The sequence below is a fragment of the Anoplopoma fimbria genome, chromosome 8 (assembly GCF_027596085.1).
Source record: "Anoplopoma fimbria isolate UVic2021 breed Golden Eagle Sablefish chromosome 8, Afim_UVic_2022, whole genome shotgun sequence".
Taxonomy (NCBI): Eukaryota; Metazoa; Chordata; class Actinopteri; order Perciformes; family Anoplopomatidae; genus Anoplopoma; species Anoplopoma fimbria.
The window spans coordinates 11,546,735-11,565,419 of NC_072456.1; the positions used below are offsets into that span (position 1 = coordinate 11,546,735).

Genomic DNA, 18,685 nt, shown 5'->3' on the forward strand with positions numbered 1-18,685 from the left:
GTTGAACTTCCACCAAAAATAACGTTAAGGGGAAGGGGTTCTCTTGTGAAAACAGACACACTGACAAAAGCCACCCAAGACAGACAACGGATGAGGAAAGGGTGAAAGAGGAAGACATAATGTTTATTTAAAAGATACCCGAGAAGCGATTAACATTTACTGAGCTGACAGACAACTACATGTGTTTCCATAGGTAATGCACTTAAATCTGACGATACTCTTGTTTATTTTAGCATTTTATTATCCCGGATCAAATGCAGGCACAGTTGTATGTACATGTGTCTGATCTCGACATGTTTTTGTGTTTGTGTGTGTTCCTGCAGGCCTGTGTATGTATCTGCAGTGCGACCCCAATCCAAACACATCGTGGTGATGGTGGACCACGGAGCGTCTGTAACTGACACCCAGCTTCAGATCGCCAGGGACTCGGCGCTGGTCATCCTCAACGCCGTCGATGAACATGACAAGGTTAGTGAAAGGGATCAGACCTCATCTCTTTTACCAGGCTTTACCAAGAAGAATGGGTAGTTTAAGTTTAGAGAGCATCAAATATGCTAAAATGCTTTTGAAAGTAAAGGTTCAGTGTTGCTCCAACTAACATGTTTTTATCATTTAACCTCATTATCGCTCCTCTCCAGATCTCCATCTTGTCAGTGGCAGAGGCGGTTCGCTCCTGTTCTCTGGACCAGTGCTATAAGAGTCTGCTCTCTCCGGCCACCAGCGAGACCAAGAGGAAGATGAGCACCTTCATCTCCAACATCAAGGCGTCAGATGGAGCCACACAGCACGCAGCAGGCTTCCAGAAGGCCTTCCAGCTGCTTCGAAACACCAGCAGTCTCTGCAAACAGAGTGCCAGTAAGAAATCGTTCTGCATATTAACGCTGCATATTAAGATTGTGTCTGTGTGCTGCCTCAGAGATCAATCCCAGCTATTCATTTGCAACATAATCAGCTCATCAGTTAATTTATGTGCTATAACTTGACATGGGTATTGATTTTGTTTCTGTCTTCTATCAGCCACAGACATGGTGATCATCTACCTGTCGTCCGGTATCACGTCTCGGGATTCGTCGGAGCAGGAGAAGAGAGCGACGCTCAGTGTGGTCAGAGAGGAGAACCGACACCTCAACAACTCGGTCATGATCCTCACCTACGCTCTTATGAACGGTACTGTCACTTGTAATTTCATTTACATTTGAGGTAGAAATGATCACAAAATGCAAAAAAACTGCTGATTTCCCTGAACAATAATTGGTTAACTAGAAGTATTGTGCTGCAAATGGAATCTTTTAAAATACCATTATCTCAGAGATTTTTTTTTCTGATCCAATTTTCACCCGTTTTTTGATATCCCAAAAAAACAGGTGAAAGAAATATTTATATATTATTAAGATTTGTTATGAAAAATTTGATCCAAAGGGGCTCTACTTGGTTTTAACAGCAGCCGAGCTGAAAAATCTTATCTTGAAGAAATAAAGCACAAAACAGCCACTAAAACACAATGTTGGAGCTGTGTTAGTCACATATTCTCCAATGTCTTTTATATTTTTTTTTCTTATTTTGCACATATCTGCTTTGCTGGTCCCGTTTCTGTATGTTAGATATCCTTTCTCTATGTTCTTGGGTACAATGTGTTCAAAAGAAGAATGAAGTTTAGAGAGGTGCTCAGAAACCTCAAAGGCTTTTTTTTTTTCTCTCTGTGTGTGTGTGTGTGTGTGTGTGTGTGTGTGTGTGTGTGTGTGTGTGTGTTGTGTGTGTGTGCTTCCTTTTTCTCTTTTATTGTCCTCGCCCCTCCATCTGCCTCCTCTAATTCCCGCCTGCCACTACAACACACACACCTCTGCCGCGCATGCATTAGTCCACCATTAATACAAATCATTTTTGCATCTGAGAATGATAATTAGGTACATCTAAGAGAGGAGAGAGTGAGACTTCAAAGGGCGTGCTGCTCACTCGGTGTGTGACTGACAGAGGACCTTGGCTGTTTAAAGAGCTCCATGATGAAAAGGATGCAGAAATCTATCGTCCTCTGAGTTTATTAGCAATGCATATCCCCAAAAACATTTGTTTTGTTGCTGATGCTGTTACACACAGCTGAAAGGCCCACTGTGGGTGTGCGTGTCTTATTCCCTGCATCCCCTGCCAAATGTGAAGTGCTGATTGTTCCAGGAGATCGGCAGTGTGCTCTACAGTCGTGTTTGTGTGTGTATGTGTGTGTGTTTATGAGATGCCCACCCCCCTGACCAAAGCTGTGAATGGTGGCCTGAATAACCTGCTGAATGAACTGCTAGCTTGAGTTTGATTTCTACCCTACATGTCGATCAGTACCTGCAAAGTATTCATTGTATTTTACATATATCTATATTTTTGTTATCTATAAACAAGGGGGTTTATACAATTTGAGAAAATACAGAAAAATCCATCTTACAATATCCCAAAGCACAAATTGATGTCTTTATATTTTTTTAACAGATGACAGTAGATATTAAGTTTAAAATCACATTAAATCACATTCTTGTGATTTTAGAAGCTTGAATGACAAATTACCGAAACAATTAATTAATTCATCTTTCGTTGATCAGCTTTTGACACAGTTTCTTTCAGTCAACTGAAGGGGGTTGGGAGTGGGCTGATGAATGAAATATAAGAAAGTAGAGCTTTTAGATCTTTTTAGACACACGTTGGGTCTTTTATCTCCCCTGCATCTAAGCTACCTAGTTTTCTCGCAGATTGAGTAAGTGGTTGATTACCGACCGATACCTGGAGCACTGATGACAGGCTGTTGTAAAGAGTGATGAGCAAAGTTGGAGTGCAGACAGGCCTTTTAAGGTTCAACATGATTACAGCAGAAATAGCCTGTAATGAGTAAATTATTATGTTCATTATGTATTATCTGGCAATTTATATTATTTCCTTCTGACCTACTAAACCGGGGGTTTCCCGCAGTCAAAATGCAGGTTTTAAAATATTGTAAAAAATGGCCCTTAACATTTTGCCCTATGTTTGTTTTGCCTGAAATATACATCTGCTGCATTTTAGTGGTAAATATAATTGTTTGCTTCAAGAACATCATGGTATTAAGGATCATTATAGCTATCCTAGAAAGATGAGTGGAAATGGATTCTCACTCATGAATTAAAGTGAACAGAAACCTGTGCTGTCAGCAAACTCTCTCCTTTGTGTTGGTTTGACATTGCCACCCATGGCGACGTTGCCTCCCATCAGTCGCCCAGCGTGATGATCAGCAGAGCCTTAGCATTAAAAAAGGGATTCTGCTGTAATCCAGTCAATGATTGGATACTGGCAGACATTCTGTGCTCTATCGTTCCCAATAGGTTGTGGGCTGCCAACTGTTCCAGGTGACAGCTGTAGGGGCCAGCCTTGGTTATCTATCCTCCTCCAAATGACCTTATGAGGCTTGGAAAGATTGAGTCTGATGAGTGCATTAACGACTCAGCTGCATATCTTCTTCAAAGCGATGAGGGATTTGTTCATGACATGATCTCTTAGCTTCACAGGCGACAAATGTTAGTTGGCAGCAGCACAGGATTGAACAAATAAAGCTTATAGAGATCATGACGCAGGGTCAGGGCTTGCATGTATGAAATAGCTCTGCTGCTCTTGCCAAACAAGTTTGAGAAGTCCATGTTCCAATGTATAGTATGTGCTTTGATTAATGGTCCTGTTCAATGCCAGTCTCTTGCTGCTTAAACATGTGAACTGCATGAGGTTAATTGTTCTCTAAATACAACCTCTCATTTCAAAGATTCTTGATGAATTCAGCCGATGTTTTGTGGTTGGAGTGTGATTTCTCTTTTCTAGCTGCTTGAAGGTTTTTTTGCTTTTTATAGCTAGAGTGGAACAAAGAGAACAGTGGGTTTACTTTTTATAGTAGGAATTTGAGTCATGCACTCTCTAGTGAAGAGCTGTTTACTCTTTTAACCTCCTTTCAACCACCCCCTCCTCTTTTCAATTGCACAATTACCCTGTTCAACAGACCTTCAGCCATGCCGTCAGTTAAGGATTTGTTCTTGATATTCCTGTTTGATTAAATCAAACAAATTTGACTCTCCCCCCTGATCCTTAACTCACGCTCTATCCCATTCCCTCCTCCTCCAGAGGGAGTAACAGGCCTGAAGGAACTGGCCTTCTTGAGGGATCTCGCAGAGCAGAATTCGGTTAAGTACGGCGTAGACCGAATGTCTGACCGAGACCGCTCCTTTTTGGCGTCGTCGTCTGGATCAGCAGGAGCTTCAATGATGCCGGTGGTGAAGGGAAGCATGATGGTGCTAAACCAGCTGAGCAACCTAGAGACAACGGTGGGCCGCTTCTACATCAATCTGCCCAATCGCATGATCGACCTGGCCCGTTTCAGCCTGCCCTACACCGACCCTATGGGAGATGGTGAGTGGTTTGGACAGAGAGCCTGGACCAGTATTGAATGCCATTTGAATTTTGGGCAAAATGGCAAAAGTTTTTATCATGAAGTTCTGATCAATTGAATAGAATTGACCTAAAGGAACATAAAATATGTCAGAGAGTCAGATGAGAAGATCGACACGACTCTCATTTCTGTAAACTTAACACGAGCAAGCAGACAATTAGCTAAACCTAGCATAAAGTATAAAAACAGGGAGCAGCTAGGCTCTGTCCAAAGAGATACACACAAACCTAAAGCTCTCTAATCTAATCTCTAAAAAAAAGTTATATCTTGTTTATTGAATGCATACAAAAACAGAAATATAAAAAACAGAAGACATGATTGTTTTGGATGAGACAGTGGATTGCCAGGGGAGACATATAATAAGATATAAGTTGTTAATTAATGAGCTTTTGATGTGCTAGTTGGCAGAGTTGTTTCCTTTGGACAGAGCCAGACTAGCTGTTTCCCCCAGCTTTACAGTCTTTATGCTAAGCTAAGCTAATGACCAGCTGGCTCTAGGATCATTTTCATCATGCAGACATGAGACATGTATTGATCTTCTCGTCTAAGTCTCAACAAGAAAGGGAAGATGTATATTTCCCAGAATGATAAAGTAGTCCTTTCCCAAACTTAAAGTAGTATTCTGCATTGATTTAATGAAAGGAGCTCAACAGAGCTAAATCGAGAAAACACAAACTTACATGAGGTGTTGCATGAACTTTACTGAGATTCTTCTTCTTCTTCTTCTTCTTCTTCTTCTTCTTCTTTCTTCTTCCTCTTCTTCCTCTTCTTCCTCTTCCTCCAGGGTTTATTATGACCGTGAGCCGGCCTTGTTATTTCGGTAACCTTCTCCTGGGCGTGGTCGGGGTGGATGTGAACCTGGCCTACATCTTGGAGGATGTCACCTACTACCAGGACTCACTGGCCTCATACACCTTCCTCATTGACAACAAAGGTCAGTCAATTAGAGACAGGCAAGGCAATACATTTACCGCAGTGCAGGAAATTATGCCTTTTCTAACTTTATGGTCGGTCACATGAACGACAGCGTTTGTAACCAAATAACGCTTTGTATCATAACAGCCTGTTCTCTGAATAAAGTTTTCTCAATGTTCAGTAATAACAGGTCTACCGGGTATTACAACAAACACAGCAGAACCGGTCAGTCACAGATTGTGTCTTGCCTGGATTTCTAAATCAGTAACAAAATCACAGCGAACAATGAATGGTGGTAGTGCTCACGTCCGGTCTTGGTTTGTTTTGGCCTCAGACTAAAGCACTGGTACTGCACAGCAGGTGAGTTGTGCTCTGTAGGCCCAGAGAGCAGAGACTTCAATGGACAGGGTTTTGCTAGATGGCCTTTTGGCTACCGATTGGTTCCCCTTACGTGTATTCAGTAGTATTGGCTGCAATATGGCAACTCTTGGTGACATTGTCCTCCTGCCAAGCTTATAAGATAGTGATGAAAACTAGGTGTTTAAAGATAGAAACAGAAATTAAATAAAAAATAGCTTGGAGCTCTGCCCATCTTCCCATCTTTATACATAACTGTGACTCTCAGCCTATGTCATAATACCTTTTCAAAATTCCATCCCTTAATAACTCTGAATAAACTGAATATTAACTAGACTTAAAAGTTGAGTGGGGAGGACAGGTATATCTAACATGACTGGCATCAAACAATAACCAGACTTGATCTGGGAGGCAGTTCTCAAGCTACTAGGATGTAAGAAGAAGGGAATATTTAGAAAAAGAAAAAGCTTGAACAAGATGAGGTTGAAAGGAAAAGTTGCAGTTAGTTTTGGGTGGAGCTTAGAAGATGGAGCAGTGGAGGGCAGGTGTAGAGGAGAGGGGAAATATTTAGGAGAGAGAGGAGGTATAGTGGAGCAAATAATTAAACATGTGCAGACTAAAAGATGTTTATTCACCTGAATAGTTTAAATAAGTGGTGGACATAACAATTTTTCACTTTTAAACCTAACCCTTCAAAGGAAGTTGTTGCAGCTGTGTGAGTTTCGCTCCTCTGCTGCGCCATTCAATGAGTCTCTTTTTGCCCTCTAAAATGTTTGTTGTTATAATATATTTGCCATCAAATTATAGCTTATTACTGTACCATGCTTATTAGCAGCAACTCTATAAACATCGATGAATGAGTGTCATTAAAGTTATTAGCTGGCATTCAATTTGTCTGCCGGCAATTAGAGTCGTAAATACAATTGGGTAAATACAATTATGTAAATACGCGGCTGACACAAGCTTCCTGTCCTGGAACAAAAAATAACAGGTGAGTGCATTGGAAATATTGTTATGCATGGGAGGCATGTATATAATGTTGTTTAGAATTAAGTCTCTACCTAAACTTGAGAGTGGATAGATTAATGTATACTTTATACCAACAGTCCCGCTTCTTCCATGTGTGCTGTAGTTTGCTGTAACAGGACAGCGATGCCTGGTCTAATACAGCATGTGTGAGACGTCACACAAAACAACACACACTCTTTTTCAGAGTTTACTAGAGCTGTGTAAAACAACACATGATCTAGTTTGTTTCATTCTTTCAAAACATCTTGAGGGCTTTTTGGCTCACCCAAAAAGATTACTGCAGCTGTAGAGAGCTGTGTTTATCACTCCTTACCAACAACAGAAAACTGTTTGTTACTGATCTTATTCAGAGCAATTTCAATTTGAATTTATATTGTTTTCTTGTTCTTCTGGAAAAACAATTCATCTGACTAATTTGGAACAGTTATTGCACATCCAGTTAATTTGTACAAGTTAATAGAAACAAGTTGCCGGATTAGATCTATGGGACATCAAGTGGCATTCAGGCTATATTGAGAAGCAATAATCTACTCATTGGTTGCAATATTTCATTATATTATTGGTTGTGTAAACAAGGTTTTCATGGTCTATCTCACATTTCTAAAGAATGGGGCTTCAGAAATTTGCAGTATCTTAAAATGACTTTCACTGTGCCCAGCCGCATCTTTGTTGGTGTATCTTCAGGTACTACGAACGGCAACGCACACTTATGGTGTCCCCTGGAATCAACTCTTTTCTCTTCATTTCTTGGTGCATTTAGTGACTGTAAATTCAAAACTTGGCTTAGTCTCTTACCTGTATTGAACAACTACAAGACTCACTGAATAGAGCTGAATAAAATGTTGGTTTAAAAGACCCAGCTTTTTTAATTGGTGTGTATGGAATAATGTTAAATAAGTTATGATAGCATGAGTAATCGTGCAATATGACATGTTTGACAGTGACAACAGATTCCCTGCTGGTCAATAATAGTTGTTTAGATGTTTTTTTGCAGATCCCCTTTTTCTGAATTGGTCTGTGTTCGTTGATCTTTTTGTTTTTTTTTGTATGTATTAACATTAATTATTGATGTTGTTAACTTGTTTGATTTCCCAGGTTACACCTTGATGCATCCATCACTGACACGGCCCTACTTGATGACAGAGCCTCCCCTCCACACTGACATAATACATTATGAGAATATCCCAGGATTCCCTGTTGTCCGGCAGAACATCCTCAGGTAAGACAGGAGGAGGAACATGTGAACAAAAAAAAAGTTCCCTTCACCTTCAAAAAACATTTAAAAACAGAATTCCTCCACCCATTTATACATGCATAGCATATGTTATGTGTATATTTTGTGTGTAATGCTGTGTTTTTTCCCAGCCTCCCTCTGGGCAGTCAGGTAATTTCTGTCCCAGTCAACTCATCATTGTCCTGGCACTCCAACCGACTGCGGGACAACAGCAAAGACGCATACAACGTCAGCTATGCCTGGAAACTGGTAGGTGTCACCTACTGACACATGTTCACTGGTGACATTAAAATTCACAGTGCAGCACTTTGCCCCTCGGCCTAGAATAAACATTGAACTTACTGCTCTCACAAATAAACAAACTTGCATACACTTTAATGTCATTTAAATTAAGAAGCATAGCATACAAGTCCTTATAATAGTACACGTAGCATCATAGTTGTTCTGAAGTTTTACAATTAAAAATATAGCTACAAAGAAAAGTGTTTCCTGATTTGCAAAAGAGTCATTTATTTGAAGCAAAATCAGCACTCAGTAGAGACAAGTGATGATCTTTGGCTCTGGGCCAGGGAACCATTGTCGTGTTGGGACAATAACTATCTCATATACTTTCTCTTTATGGCATCCATCTCTGTTTACAGCTCTTTATCATTACTGTACCGCTGTCTAAAGCAGTATAGAGATTTACACTCTCAGCCTTTATGTCTCCACAAAACCTCCACTGCCTTAAATTAGTCGGTGTAATAAAAAACAAGTGCTCCCACACCCAGAAATAGTCTCTCCTTCGAATCTGCTTTCTCCTCTACAGCACAGAGGTGTTGTGTTTAGGAACAAATGGCAACAGAACAGCAATAACGTCACATGGAGTCTTTTTGATTTCTGACATTTAGAATTTTGGCAGGAGCATTAATATCCTACTTGATTTAGGCATTTAACTTTTGGCCTTTTTTAAAAGCATTTGACATTTAGATTTTTTTCCCACAGCCGCTAGAGTTCAAACATGTCACCTTTTGCCATGAGTTTTGCAGCTGTCACAATTTTTTCAAAATGAGCTTTCCAGAGCCAGAAAATGGTAAATTGTCACTGAAAGAAAAATCAAGAACAATCTGTTGTTTCCAGCGGCATTCTGTTATTTTGTGGAACAAATTATATCTATGGGAATCCTTCATGAGTACACCATGTTTTTGGGCTTGTGACCAGAATTTAGAGAAAAGTGTCTCTTTAGAAGAGCTGCTCTCAAAATTTCCCCCCATATCCTCTGAAGTTATCAGAAGCTCCTGGGTCTATCTGAAAAGGGTTTACTGTTTGTGTGACTGTTTGCATGATTTAACAACAAAGTCTCAGCATTTGGCACCAGACATGCCTGCATGGTTCATTCAGAATCAGCAGGGTGAAAGCAGATGTTAAGCCAAACACATTTATCATTTTTATAATAGACTCGTGCATCCCATAAAATACTGTCTGAAGGCTGATGCTGGACACTGAAAAAGACAGCTGATACGGGTGATAGTGTGTGTCATGTTACAGCATCTTTAGCTTTGGACAAAGTATGTAGTAGTAGAGTGTATAAATTACATCAACTGCCAGTTTTATTCGTAAGCTCACACTAGTCACCCAAGGTAAATGTGATGTACATTAGTTTAAAGGCAAAGCCTCTTAAATAAATAGGTAACTCCTACTTTGAATTCCATATATCTGTATATATTTTTCATCTGTACATCCTTGCATTCTGCAGCATTGTCTGACTTGGTCTTTTCATTGGATGTGTTTACATTATGAAACATATCGGATATCATCAGCCTTCATCCTCCACTCCTGTCTTTCCTCTTCTAGGTTCAGGACACGTCTTTCATCCTGTGCATCGTGTACGTGCAGCCGGAGATCCCAGTGAAGCATCTGAAGAACCTGAACACAGTTCCCAGCTCCAAGCTACTCTATCATCGTTTAGACCTGCTGGGTCAGCCCAGCTCCTGCCTGCACTTCAAACAGCTTGCCACAGTTGGTGAGGAAAAAAAGCACTGGACTAATATATAATAACTTGGAGTAATAGATGAGAACTTTACATTTTAACCATAGTCAGCTCTATATCATTGATTAGCGTGTCTGACTGTCCCCAATTCCCCCTTTCTGTCTCTCTCCCAGAGTCCCCCACGGTGATGTTGGCAGCTGGTAGTTTCTCCTCTCCCTACGAGCACCTCAGCCAGCCAGAAACGAAGCGCATGGTGGAGCACTACACCGCCTACCTGAGTGATAACACCAGGCTGATAGCCAACCCAGGCCTCAAGGTAAACAAGCAGGGGGAACGCAGATGCAACTCACGGCGAAGACCGGCCTGTGGGTGCACACAGGGTTAATGTTTACATGACAAACACATGGCACATAGCCAGCAGCCAGGTTACAGGCATGTACATACATATTCATTTTCTTCAGTATGTACAAACACATGGTTTACCAAGATTTTTCTTTTTTTTTTGGAGTACTTTTTGAATGTATCATTACAATATCTAGCGAGCAACTTTTCCGGCTACTAACATTACAACTGAAATTCACAAATTTTAAATGGAGCTCTGCATCTTTAAGAAGGGGGACAAGCCCCCACGTGGTTTTGGCAGCCTGTGTGCATTCCTGTCCTGAGGGAAGAAGGGGGTTAGAGCTTGAACTCTAAGCCCCAGTCCCAGCTCTGATTCCCAGGCTAGTCTTAAAGGCCCCCTCCGGTGACCTCATCACCCCTTTCAAACTTAGAATGCTCTCTGAAAATGGTACTGGGGTGTGATTTTTCAGGGTGTTTTTCAAGGCTTCAGGGCTAATCGAGTCCCATTTATTCCTAAATTCTGGTGTTCTGAGCCTTACTATATGTGATTTGTTGATTATACTTTCATAAAATAGTAAATATGCATTACCATCTTGAGCAGTAAAATGATTTCAAGTTTAGGTGCGAATTGCCAAGAATATGTTTTTCTATCTTGTTTGCGTGTAGACTAGAGGCCAACTTGTAAAAACGTTTTAGCCAATTTCAATGTCAAGCAAACCTCAGATTAACTTTTCTCCTACTTACTCAACTTTTTTTCCTCCTCTCCTTGTTTACCTCCTCCATCCTTCCCTCTCTCCTTTCACCCTCACCTTCCCTCCTCTCTCTCCGTCTCCCTCCGTCCCTTCTGCAGTCCTCTGTCAGGAACGAGGTTATGGCGACCAGTCACGTCACGGATGAGTGGATGACACTAATGGAAATGAGTAGCCTCAACTGCTACATTGTGCGCCGTTACATAGCAACGCCCAGTGGGGTGCTCCGGATTTACCCCGGATCACTGATGGACAAAGCCTTCGACCCAACCCGCAGACAATGGTGAGGCATACTTTGGAGGGTGTGAAGAAGTGTGTGTGTGTGTGTGTGTGTATATACTTGTGTGTGTGTGTGTGTGTGTGTGTGTGTGTGTGTGTGTGTGTGTGTGTGTGTGTGTGTGTGTGTGTGTGTGTGTGTGTGTGTGTGTGTGTGTGTGTGTTTTTTTTTAGGGGAGTAAAAAGGGGGTTTGAGATAGTGTTGGGTAGGTAGGAGTTAAAGGGAATGAGTATGTGTGCAAATTGCCGGCACATGTTTGTGCTTAAATGGTCACCAGGTATTACTGAGTTAAATTCAGTCCAGATTTTCTCGTTAAACTGTTAAAATATAATAAATTGACAAATATTCAATAGAATGTAAGTCAAAACATTGTTTTCCAACTGTTTACACAGAAGTTAAGCTTTATGTAATTATTAACATAACACACAATGTATTTCTGTGCTTTAAAGGTCTTTAGTCATCTGATATCATTCTTTGAAGTTTAATGTTGTTAGGATGATTCTCATCTTTCTCAGCATCACTCTGTGCACAAGGCTTTTTTTGCAATATACATATATTAAGAATATTACATGTTAGAATTAGGGGGTACTTACTTTCACAGTTCAGCCAAGTGCAAGGTGTTCTGCATTACAAATGGCAACCTACTTGAGTTACAGATTAACAAACATATACAAAGAATAATCAACCATATAGTTTATGTTAACAAATTGGAGTAGAATGATAAAATAAATAATCCTAATAGTTAAATGCAAAGCTTTTTTTTATTGGTAAATTATATATTTTAACATATATAATCAGATCACAAAAGTTTGACTTCTAACTTATACATTTTGATTCATGAGCGTTCAGTTTTTTAAAGATAGCGATCTGATTTATCAGGTATAACTAAGAGCAAGAAGTGAATCCAAAAAATGTAAATAAAATAAAGTGAGAGACAAATTAGGACGCTATAATCCACAGTTCTTTTGTATGCATTCGAGACCAAAACAAATGCACCAGCAATTCTCTGCATTCCCCACAAAAAGTATGGCTCACATTCTCAATTTTCATTAAGTATTAACTGGTAAGATATCCCCTCTAAAGACATCATAAGAGGCATCTCCTTAACTATGTTAGCTAGGAAACATTTGATGGTTAACTTTATGAAATAACCCTCTGCCCGTGTGATGTGTTGTGTAGGTACCAGCATGCGGTGGCTAACCCCGGCCTTATCACCTTCACTGGACCGTACCTGGATGTGGGCGGGTCGGGCTACGTTGTCACCATCAGCCACACCATCCATGCCTCCAGGTAAGAAGAGGAAGGTGTATTCATAGCACAGTAAACCCACAAAAATGTCCCACAAGTCAGGTTTTAGTTATCAGCTACTAACTTTGTCCTGTTTGACCAGTGGCTTAAGGTGGCTAAAGTGAGCTAATGCTAGCAAACTTAAGATAGATATTGCTGTGTAGCATTACAATACTTAAGTCAGTTCACTGACTATGTGTCTCTTCTCTATTTGTACAACACTGTTTTAGCAAGTCACATATTTACATTCCATAGTGGAACATTTAGCAGTTAAAGAGACAGATATTTTTCCCTCAGGAGACCAAAAACAGAGTTAAAAGAGAGTGAATAACCTTTTGGACTTCCATCTGCATAATTTGCTAAATCTAAAATGATGATTTGTCTGTCGTTTCTCTAACTTGTTGCTGCTTCCTCCAATTGGCCAACAAAATTAGCTTTTTGCAGGTTTAAGCATGTCTTGAAAGTTTTACACATTGTCAATAAATAATCGGCTCTGTGCATTAGATATTGCTCATCAACAGATTCACTGTTGTTATGAGCCAAGACATCATTGTGGGCTGTGAGGCTCTCAGCAGAGCGCACTGTCTCTAAGGAGAGGAGATCATTTGAAAGAGACTAAAGGAGATGATTGACCATGTTTGCTTCAGGGCTGTGGAATGAGGGACAGAATATCCCTTTAACCAAATGGTCTAGGTTGAGTCACAGTTGTCTTCAAGTATCTGCTCTTCAAAATGCCCTCAAGCAAGTCGCTGTATTCCAGCCCTCTCCTTGAGCTCTTGTGCAGAGAAGTGAAGTTTTACCCTGTGCTTCAGCCAATTTGTATAGAAGTTATAGCAGATTGTTTTGGACACATCCTCTTTGAATTGAAGCCTATAACTGTGACTGAGATTAAAGTGTTTATGTTTCGGGTTCTTTGGGCTTAAAATGTAATTTAGCAACCCAGCACCGCTTACAGTAGCACAATAGGAACTGTTTACCACGGTCCACGCAAATCTACGCATAAACATTCAGTATCAGAGTGCGTGAGGATTACTGTGTTGATGACCGGCTCAGTGAGCATAACATTACGCAACTTACAGTCTGCGTAAACACAGATTTAAAGAGAGGGTGTGTCTGGGTGTTGGTGTGTGTGCAGCAAATCATTTAACAGAGACTTGTGTTTTAAGTAAATCTTTAGGATTATTTTCTGTCTGCTTTTCTCACTATGTCTTCTTCTTCTCTGTCTCCTCCTCTCTCTCTGTTTAGCTCTCTGATGGCCCCTGGATATGCATTTGCAGTGATGGGCATAGACTTCACCCTACGCTACTTCTATAAGGTCCTACTGGACCTGCTGCCCATCTGCAACCAGGACAAGGGCAACAAGATCAGGTAGGTTGAGGATGGATTGGATCATTGGCTGACTTGTCTTATCTATTCACTTCTTGCATTCCTTCTTTCTTTTTCCATTTCCTCTTTTTGCCATGTCCCCTGAATTTCTTTGGAAGGTTGCTAAACATCTGTTTAACCGAGCCAGAATTAAACTTGCAGAGAGAAGGAGAAGAAAGGGAGGGAAGAAGAGATAAGCTGATTATCATGACATTCCTGCTGGAGATGTGGCATTGCTGCTGTCTCAGTCCTACATACTTTCTCCAGCTTTTATGTCTCCCTTTTTGTTTTGTTTCTTCTCTTCCATCCCCTCCTTTCTCCCCCTCCCCCTCTGTCTCCACGTCCTTCATGCTCTCTCTGTTGGTGTTCAGGAGCCATATAAAACAGGATTAGCTCAAAGGGGGTGTGGGGCAGAGAGTCGCAGTATTTGGCAGAAGGTTTAAGGAATGGGGGGGGGAAGAGGAATGGAGCGGTATTATGCAAGCAGAGTTAAGCACTGGGGGGGGGGGGGGGATATAAAACCTAGTGGTCAATGAAGTGTACTTATATTACTAATGTAAGTTATATTCTTTAAATTGTTCCTCTCCTATATGTGTGTGTACATTGTAGGTGCTTCATAATGGAGGACAGAGGGTACCTGGTCGCTCACCCCACTCTCATTGACCCCAAAGGTCACGCCCCTGCAGAGCAACAGCACATCACACACAAGGTAAAGTACCAGGGACTAATATACAAATGTAAAACTACCAATTCATAATCACAGTGAGCTTCCTTCTCTTTTCATGTTTATTCTTCTGTCGTTTCTCATTGTGTCCCCCCATTTTTTTTTTAATGGCAGGAGCCGCTGGTGGCTAACGACATCCTGAACCATCCCAACTTTGTCAAGAAAAACCTGTGCAACAGCTTCAGTGACCGCACCGTGCAGCGCTTCTACAAGTTCAACACCAGCATCATGGTGAGTCAGGAAAACACAAGATAACTGGATGTATGAATGGCTGCACAAGAACACAGAATCAGACAGTTACTGTACTATCAGACTGGACACAAACACACACACCTAACTGTATCTGATTATGTGGAAGTATAACAGTTCCACCTAGTGTTGATCATTGGTGTTGCAACCTTCACTTTTTCCTGTTCAGTTTTTTGGGGCAGTCAGATAGTTTGAGAGTATATTATTCCAATTTGAACATTTATTTTGTTGTTTTTTGTTTCAGAGTGGGAAAATTAAACAAAAACAAAGTTCTTAAAAAAACAAACATTTCTTGTCTTGTCCTGTATTTCTCATAGGGGGACCTAACCAACCTGGTGCATGGTAGCCATTGTTCCAAGTACCGTCTGACCCGAATCCCCGGCACCAACGCCTTTGCTGGTATCGTCAACGAGACATGTGACTCATTAGCTTTCTGCGCCTGCAGCACCGTGGACCGGCTCTGTCTCAACTGCCACAGGTCTCACCTTCTACCACACACTCATCAGGGACTCACTGTTTACCTGTCAGGCACTTAGCAGTGGTGCTAATATAGAGTTATACTAAATTAATGAGGATAAGCTTTGATGTTTTGCACGTTTTTCTTCAACAAGATCAGAAAACAAACCTCTAAGTTTTTTTTTAAGATCCATATCTGATATTATAAAGCTGCAGCAGCATTACATTACACATGTGGATGTTTAAAAATAGCTATTAAAAATAAATGAAATGCAGCTTTTTCACTGAACATGTGGCTGTTGTTGTGTTCTTCAGGATGGAGCAGAATGAATGTGAGTGTCCATGTGAGTGTCCCCTGGAGGTCAATGAGTGTACTGGCAACCTCACCAATGCTGAAAACAGGTCAGTGCAAAACATATCTGAGCTTCAGTACATAAAATACGCTAAAGTATATGATACTTCTCAGATATAAAATAACTTTTTAGAGCTTTATGTCAGTGTTTTTTTCTACTAATCATTCAGTGTCACATGTAACATTTGCCAAATTCATTTTTTCTGTCCTTGTACACGATGGTAGTGTCTCCAAAAGCACACATTTTCAGGCTGGGTCTCCTTTATATTGCGGTTTTCTCTCTCTCTCTCTCTCTCTCTCTCTTGTTCCACCCATCTCCTTTCATCAACCATCAGCAGCCTCTGACAGCGCTGTTTCAAATGCCAGTTCGTCCTTTAATTCAGGAAGGCATGCAATTATAATTTTTTTGCTGTCAGGTTTTTATCCGTGCTTTGTGTCAAGCAGCATTGATGTTTGTCCTTTTAAAACTGCTTTGCCAAAAATTGACACACTGAAGACTTTGAGGGCTCCTGCTGTGATTTCTTTGTTTGTCAAATTCCCTGTACATTATCTGCCTTCCTGTGTAATCATGTTTTATTCTAGGATTTGGATAGATGTTGTCAGCTGTATGTTTGTGTTTTGACCAAGAATATGTATAGCGTACCTGCATCTTTTGTTTATTTTCACCTCATGTGCTCATGATTGTGTGTGTTGTGCAGGAACCCCAGCTGTGAGGTGCATCAGGAGCCAGTCAGTCTGAATGTGATTGATCCCAGTCTGCATGACACGCTGCCCCAGTGCATCAACACTCGCTGTAGCCAGAGATACACCAGCAGGTACATTACACATATGTGCTGAACATAATCACAGTAATAATGAATAAACTAATGCATGTATGGAGTTTATAGCAACACACTATTTCACAGCTATATACCATCAGAGACTATGTGAATCTAGAATGAGCTTCACAGAGTATTTAAAATAAATATATGTTATTGTTACACGTCCACAGCACAGTGCCACCTAGTGGTAATGTATGAGAAGTGTGACGAGAGTCCCTTTCTAATGGACTCAAATCTTTAATTGTAGGTTTTTGTTCATGTATATTACATTAATAATACACTTCTTAAATTATGTCTTTTGTCTCTGAAAGATTATTTACCATTTGGCCCTTCTCTAAAAAAACTACTTTCAAGTGTTTGCCCTTCAAGAATCTTATTTCTATCCCTATTTCAGTGACTGTTTTGGCGTGCTGGACTGTGAGTGGTGCATGGTGGACAGTGATGGTAAAACCCATCTGGACAAGCCATACTGTGCCCTTCAGAAGGAATGTTTCGGGGGCATCGTCGGCGCCAAGAGTCCCTATGCGGATGGCCTGGGAGTCCTAGGTGAGTGAAATGTGGATATCTTGTCTTGTTCCACAGTTATGAGATATTTGTCCTAAATATACTGTAGTGCATGGGTTGCATGTAAACTGGGCTGCAAATATGTATTATGCCATTGTCGGCTGTAATGACCAAAATAAATATTCTGCTTACTCTCACACATCACTGCCTGACATTATGAATCATAATTCAATGTATTCAAGGTGATACCAACTCACCACACGCTTTTACTGGCGCAGGGTTGTCTCCCACATCACCTTTCATTTAAAAAAAACTAATCAATTTTGTGTCACTGCATCTGAGGGAATATTAGCTTGCTAACAGTGGCCAAACACATTTGTTTCTCACTGATAATGTGATTGGCATGGTGATAGTCAGACTAGCTGGTTATTAAAATTTTGTATTTTAAGTTGACACTTTGTATTTATTAAAATGATTTCTTATGCACATTTATATATAAAAATAGCTATCTTTGTAAATGACCATATACAAATATATTATATAGACCACCATATAGATATATATTTTTTAATTTAAGCTAATCATTTAGCAGTACCTCCATGACCCACTAGATGGCGCTCTGAGGCCTACCAATGGTGGAGAATAGCTGTTGTCATGAAAGTTAATTATGATTATTTCCAGCGTCCCTGTGACAGAATTAATTTTACTTTTGTAGATCACTGATAAAAAACATATTTCAGATAGAATGAAAATGTTCTGTTTACCAGTTAGTTTTCTTTGGTTCTGTTCAGTTATTTCAAAATGAGAATTGGCCGTATGTCTGCAGTTGAATATATTTCCTGTGGCATTTCACACTGATGAGTGAGTGGAAGTGAGGTAGAAAATGTCTCAGCATGAGTTAGATCAGAGCCAGACCTGTTTGATATTGGCTTGTTGTAGTTTTACTTCTTCAACCATCAGAACTCCTTTGTAATTTATTTAATAAACCTTCTGCCTATGCTTTCCTCTCCTTTCGTCTTCTTTATTTCTTCAGCAGATGAGGAGGTGGCATCCCTGAACATGATCAAGAGCGCCCCTGTGGGTCCAGTCGCTGGGGGAATTATGGGATGCATCATGGTTTTGGTGCTGGCTGTGTATGCATACAGACACCAGATCCACAGGCGTTCTCACCAGCACATGTCACCACTGGCAGCACAGGGTAAGACTGATACCAAACACATTATACAGTTAAAGGGATAGGTCAGTCAGATTTAGACATATGACGTTCATTTTTCTCAATAATACATTTTGTTACCGTGGACAAAATAAACCTGCAGCATAATTTTATTGCCTTTTTAGTAGATTTTCTGTATCTTATACCTTCACTTGGATGTTTTGTGGTGCCCCAAAAACTACATATCCAGTAATGGAAACAGTGTGGTGCAGTAGCTCAGCATTTGCGTTCTTCACATACTGGCATTTCTTTAAATACCAAAGGAAGAAACTACATTTTCAAGCAGCCTGATTAACAAGCAGTGTGGCAAGTGCTGCTGGAACTAAACAGCTGACATAAGCATCACGCAACAGCAGCCGCTGCAGCATGATTTGTGTAATTACTCTGTGTTATTGACA

General features: G+C 40.5%; 1 protein-coding gene across 2 annotated transcripts in view; it reads left to right on the forward strand.

Annotated features, from left to right (window-relative positions):
• Window positions 1–18,685, forward strand: part of cachd1 (cache domain containing 1) — a 78,753-nt gene that overhangs the window by 49,916 nt on the left and 10,152 nt on the right. The window contains exons 6-24 of one of the 2 annotated variants that reach the window (XM_054602913.1): window positions 324–468; window positions 639–855; window positions 1,018–1,167; window positions 4,120–4,404; window positions 5,229–5,378; window positions 7,841–7,964; window positions 8,111–8,228; window positions 9,813–9,981; window positions 10,122–10,264; window positions 11,141–11,322; window positions 12,496–12,606; window positions 13,849–13,971; window positions 14,578–14,677; window positions 14,807–14,923; window positions 15,259–15,419; window positions 15,713–15,799; window positions 16,448–16,564; window positions 16,965–17,116; window positions 18,108–18,272. In XM_054602913.1, coding sequence (XP_054458888.1) covers window positions 324–468; window positions 639–855; window positions 1,018–1,167; window positions 4,120–4,404; window positions 5,229–5,378; window positions 7,841–7,964; window positions 8,111–8,228; window positions 9,813–9,981; window positions 10,122–10,264; window positions 11,141–11,322; window positions 12,496–12,606; window positions 13,849–13,971; window positions 14,578–14,677; window positions 14,807–14,923; window positions 15,259–15,419; window positions 15,713–15,799; window positions 16,448–16,564; window positions 16,965–17,116; window positions 18,108–18,272 — 2,816 coding nt within the window. The remainder of the gene's footprint in view (window positions 1–323; window positions 469–638; window positions 856–1,017; window positions 1,168–4,119; window positions 4,405–5,228; window positions 5,379–7,840; window positions 7,965–8,110; window positions 8,229–9,812; window positions 9,982–10,121; window positions 10,265–11,140; window positions 11,323–12,495; window positions 12,607–13,848; window positions 13,972–14,577; window positions 14,678–14,806; window positions 14,924–15,258; window positions 15,420–15,712; window positions 15,800–16,447; window positions 16,565–16,964; window positions 17,117–18,107; window positions 18,273–18,685) is intronic. The other variant, XM_054602914.1, reaches the window with a different exon arrangement.